The sequence below is a fragment of the Limulus polyphemus genome, unplaced genomic scaffold (genome assembly GCF_000517525.1).
Source record: "Limulus polyphemus unplaced genomic scaffold, Limulus_polyphemus-2.1.2 Scaffold903, whole genome shotgun sequence".
In the NCBI taxonomy this organism is placed as follows: domain Eukaryota; kingdom Metazoa; phylum Arthropoda; class Merostomata; order Xiphosura; family Limulidae; genus Limulus; species Limulus polyphemus.
This window is the reverse complement of record NW_013666513.1, coordinates 391,449-396,999: the sequence shown is the minus strand read 5'-3', so window position 1 is coordinate 396,999 and position 5,551 is coordinate 391,449. Positions and strand designations below refer to the sequence as shown.

The 5,551-nt window shown below is 34.1% G+C and overlaps 1 protein-coding gene across 1 annotated transcript in view; it reads left to right on the top strand.

Annotated features, from left to right (window-relative positions):
* Positions 1 to 5,166, top strand: part of LOC106461134 (barH-like 1 homeobox protein) — a gene marked incomplete at its 5' end in the record, with an annotated part of 6,918 nt that extends 1,752 nt beyond the window's left edge. The window contains 2 exons of the mRNA XM_013920922.2: positions 1,645 to 1,760; positions 4,041 to 5,166. Coding sequence (XP_013776376.1) covers positions 1,645 to 1,760; positions 4,041 to 4,374 — 450 coding nt within the window. The remainder of the gene's footprint in view (positions 1 to 1,644; positions 1,761 to 4,040) is intronic.
* Between the last annotated feature and the right edge of the window lie 385 nt (positions 5,167 to 5,551).

Below are 5,551 nucleotides of genomic sequence, written 5' to 3'. Positions count from 1 at the left end.
GGGCCTTGCTGTGAGAACTGGTGAAGTTAGGTAGATCCCCACCCCCATATTTTTGCTGTTAGCGCCCCTGATGATAGGTTAGTCATATGGAATACGTTGTGCAACTTTTTTGCTAGTCATATGGAATACGCTGTGCAACTTTTTTTGCTAGTCTTATGGAACACGTTGTGCAACTTTTTTTGCTAGTCATATGGAATACGTTGTGCAACTTTATGCACTGTTTAAATCGTTATATTGCATGATGTCTGTATGAGCATTTGAAATCTCTTCAGAAGTTTTTCAAGAGGTACTTTGATTACGTGTGATTTTATTTGTTTCCTATTGCGCAATGCCACACAATAATTTACCAGTGCTCTGTCCGCCACGGCTGATTAAACGCCGGATATTAGCGATGTAAGTCCGTAAACTTACCACTGACCCACCGGGAGTCCCCTTACGATGTGTTGTTGGTAAAGTTACCAGACTTGTTTGGTGTTAATCGTGTTGGCTTACAATCAGCCTTCAGTGTTCCTATCTGTTACTTACCTGCTACAGCTGTTACATTTATGTTAAAGTCCACACTGTTGGGTTTTTTGTTTGTCTTTATTTGTTAACTATCAGCGTCGTTTATCTGATAAGTAGAAATAGGCTTTCATTATCGCACAGACCTGCCAATGGGACACTTTTAAATTAAAGTGGTAGAGCGAACAATTTTTCGATTGAAAAATCAAACGAACAATTCTAAAAATGTTACCAATAGTTGTTTAAATACATTGGAAGCAGGGCTAGAAAATAAGGCTGCAGTTGCCAAGTCAGAACACGTAAAAGAAGTGGTTATCACAATGCCGAAACTAAATATGACCTCATGTTTGATTCCTTATTGTCTTAAGGTTGTTACCATATAAGATGACTGAGACATTCAAATAACTGGACTCAACGGTGACAACATCTAGATTACTTATGTCAGAGTTTAATGAATGAAACAAATTAAACATTTATAAAGTATGAAACGGTTACAATATCTAGATTACTTATGTCAGAGTTTAATGAAGGAAACAAATTAAACATTTATAAAGTATGAAACGGTTGCAATATCTAGATTACTTATGTCAGAGTTTAATGGAGGAAACAAATTAAACATTTATAAGGTATGAAACGGTTACAACATCTAGATTACTTATGTCAGAGTTTAATGAAGGAAACAAATTAAACATTTATAAAGTATGAAACGGTTACAATATCTAGATTACTTATGACAGAGTTTAATGAAGGAAACAAATTAAACATTTATAAAGTATGAAACGGTTACAACATCTAGATTACTTATGTCAGAGTTTAATGAAGGAAACAAATTAAACATTTATAAAGTATGAAACGGTTACAATATCTAGATTACTTATGTCAGAGTTTAATGAAGGAAACAAATTAAACATTTATAAAGTATGAAACGGTTACAACATCTAGATTACTTATGTCAGAGTGTAATGACAGAATATGAATTATAAGTTTATAAGGTATGGAATGATTACAATATCTAGATTACTTATGTTAATGTACAATGAGAGAATACGAATTACAAATGTAAAATGTATAAAACGCAAAATGTTATTTACAACAGAAAGTGTCTTTACTATTAATCCCTTCAACCAATACTCCCTTTTCTAGACTCTAGAAAAAAGCTTCGAACGACAGAAGTACCTAAGTGTTCAGGACCGCATGGAGCTAGCCTCAAAATTAAACCTAACTGATACACAAGTCAAGACTTGGTACCAAAACAGAAGGTTAGTAATTCTTTTATGTGTTTTATTATTGTTTTTTTTATGTAGATAGTATTGAAGTGGGGATTCAAGAGTCTCGGATTCGAAACATGTTCTACTAAATATTCTTCGTACTTTCACCTCTTTTTTACATTATAAGAGTGACATTTAATTTCGCTACCCTGTAACTGCTTTAGGCGACGAGTGCTGCTGACTAGTTGTTTGCCTTTCATTTGTTCCTCAGTTCAAAATCAGAAACGGCTATTTCTAAACCAAACTTTGTGCTTAAGATGTCGTTCAGATGAACAAAGTTGATATTATGCAATAACAGTCCAATTTTCATGGCTTGGTGGTCAGGGCGTTCGATTCTCAATCTGCGTCTCACGGGATCGTATACCGTCGCCAAACATGCTCGCCTTTTCAGCCTTTGGTGCGTTATAATGTGACGGTCAATATTACTATTTGTTCCTTAAAAGTGGTCTAAGAGTTGGCGGTGGGTGATGTTGCCTTTCTTTTAGCCTACCACTTCAAACTTTGAGCAAAATTCACCAAAGAAACTACTATAACAGAAAGTTTATCAGAATGTATAGATATTGTTTTATAATTTCTATGGATACTTTACACCAATAAACCAAACAAGCAAAGTTTGCCTACCAGAAAATAAGGTAAGAAATATTTATCATTGTCAGAATTTAAAATATAATTATTTTGCCAATTGTCAAAATAAAAAGCTTTTATTTACACTTCATAATAGTATAAATATAAACTGTGTTGTTGTGCTTAGGATTCTTCTACAGTAGGTGTCTGTGACTTGTTGACGATAAATTAAACTATAAATGAACAGCACGCACTTCACTTGTTTTCAAAATAATATTCAGAATAAGTTAAACGTATGTACACCAAATTCTCCACACTATAGAGATTAGAGGCATGTCATAAACACTATTTATATATAGTTCTCTTCTTCTTTTCTAAAGTCCACTTAGGCCCATTCAATTGCTTTAGAATTTCAGTTGAGAAGCCGAACTATCATCTCTATTACTATCGCTCTAGTATTCTGTGTGTGATTCACTTACAATTGTAGCGCGAGTTACCGTAATCATTTGGTCTTCTTTCTTCTAAATATCTTTTGTTCCTTTTGTCAAAGTGCACTTAGTCTGATTCACTTACTTTAGAACTACGCTTTGACGTAATAAATTATTTTTCTTATCTCCTTTTCTGTTAGTCTAACTCTAACATATTAAACGCTAGGCCTATGTCAATCGTTAGGCTTATCATTTCTACGGTAGTTAACTTCACGCCGAACTTTTCTTTGCCCATAACTTTACTCTCTTATTGTATTGTCTGTCTGCTATTTTCGTTCGTTTCACACTATTTATATGTTTATCACTTAATCGTCTGTTTGCCTTCTAGAAATCTCTATATTCTCGACGTCAGTGTATTGCTCGAGACACTCGATAGTCTCAACATCAATGAATTATAAACACAACTTCCTACAATCGTCTGCTTTTAACTCTCATTATAACAAAAATTAAACAACAATAAAATATCCACTCACAAAATAAATTAATCAAAAATATCTAAACTGAACAGTATTTTATGTCATGACAATCATATTTATTTATTTATTTCTGTGGATACTATCTATATAAATATTATAGTACTGTCTGTTGTCTGTCCATGAAACTACTTCGCAGGGTGTAGATGGATCTTTACCAAAATTGGTATGGAGGTTCTCTAGGTCCATGCAGAAGTACATACAAATTTTGAATTTTGAATTTTGTGTTTTGCGGTTTTTATGGGCGTTTTTGCATTTTTGAACCTTCACTAAATTTGGCATGAAGGTTTGTTGGATCCATGCAAAGATACATACAAACTTGTGGTTTTGCATTTTGTGTTTTGCAGTTTTTTATGGGCGTTTTTGTACAATTAGGTATAAGGGAAGCAACTTTTCCTGTCCTAAGATAACCTTACAATAATCATGAATTTACATAACTTTCGTCCAGACGACGGGTACTCCAGCTAGTGTGTAGATATATTTTTCATTTTTATAAAATGATTAAAAAAATATTAAATTTCGAAAAGTATATATATATGTATATATGTGCATATCAGCTTATACTATAATATCTATGCAGGTACAGCAAAGACAAAAACGTTGAGATTTCTTTTTCCTTTTTTCAACACTATATATATATATATTTCTTTCATGAAATATAGATAGTGTTTCTTTTTTGTTGTTGTTGTTTGGTAACTTTCAACAATGTTTGCAAAACAATTATATATATATATTTTTTATTTCAGGACGAAATGGAAAAGACAGGCAATGATGGGGTTAGAACTTCTTCCGACAGATGGTGCTGCATTCAGTCGGTTTCCTCGACTGTGGGGTCCGACTCCTTCACCGCTATGGCCGTACAGTTATAGTAATTACCTATCCACTATATCTACTCTCTCCGGACTGACCAATAGCGGCTTAGCTTCTTCCGGTGGTCCTTCAACTTTAGAGCTCTACCAAAGACAGGCCTCAACTGCGCATGCTCTGAGTAGCCGCCCTGTGTTACCTCGTCCTCTCTATCCTGGACAGAATGCATACGCTACAATACAGTCATTTTACCAAGGACAGACCACCCAGTAATCCTGACAGAGATACGTATTAGCTGAATGGCCAGTTTGTTAGCGTAGCTTTTGTGATAAAGACTATCGGCGGGAAGTCCCTAAGATTAAGAGATCTTCAAGGCCTTGCCGTTTACTCTCAATAAGAGTGTGACGAATTTATCTCTAATTCAGTAAATATATTTGACACTGAGGTTTGACCCAAAAACTACCAAAATCGCGTTTGTTTTGTTTTATTTATTACCTTGATGCAGTACGAGCTACTGTATCAAAAAACTCTACCGTCCAAGTGAGTGTTATTTTTTCTTGTTGAAAATATCGAAATGAGTGTGGAAACAATACGGCGTTATCATGTTGTGCGTGACAACTACTGCGTACATATCATTTTATTAACTTAAAGTTTTGTTAAGTTGCGTTGATGCATTTCGGACATTTGTCAAAATCGGTGGTGTCAAAGTTCAAACATCACAGACGCTTGATCTACCTAATTTAATTATTATTGTTGTTTTTCCAACGCTCTAGACCAACAACTCAGTGTTGACGTATATTTCGTTGAGGCTGCGTTTTTGTATGTAAATTGGGTTAATTTCAACTACGAAAGGGAAAGGGTGATTATCATAATGACAAATGTACAAGTGTACAAATGTTTCTTTGAGGATTTTTTTCGTATATTCGGCTAAATCAAATAAAAATGAGTTGCTCAGGTAGAAATCGTAGGAAAGAAGAAAAAAATACTTAAAACCTTTATGTTTCGTCTGTTTTCCTAATCTTATAATGTGTAGAACATATGCACGTGAATAAATGTAGATTGTTTCAAACATCTGTTGGTGTTGATTGTTATGTAGAAACAGTGGAAAAAGTTGTTCATTAACATCTGTTAGTGTTGATTGTTATGTAGAAACAGTGGAAAAAGTTGTTCATTAACATCTGTTGGTGTTGATTGTTATGTAGAAACAGTGGAAAAAGTTGTTCATTAACATCTGTTGGTGTTATGTGGAAGGAATCTTTCAATAACATCTATTGGTGTTATGTAGAAACAATAGAGGGAGTCGTTCACTAACATCTGTTGGTGTTATGTACAAATAATGGATGGAGTCGTTCACTAACATCTGTTGATCCTTATGTACAAACAGTGGATGGAGTCATTTACAAACATCTGTTGGCGTTATGTAGAAACTATGGAAGGAGTCGTTTACTAA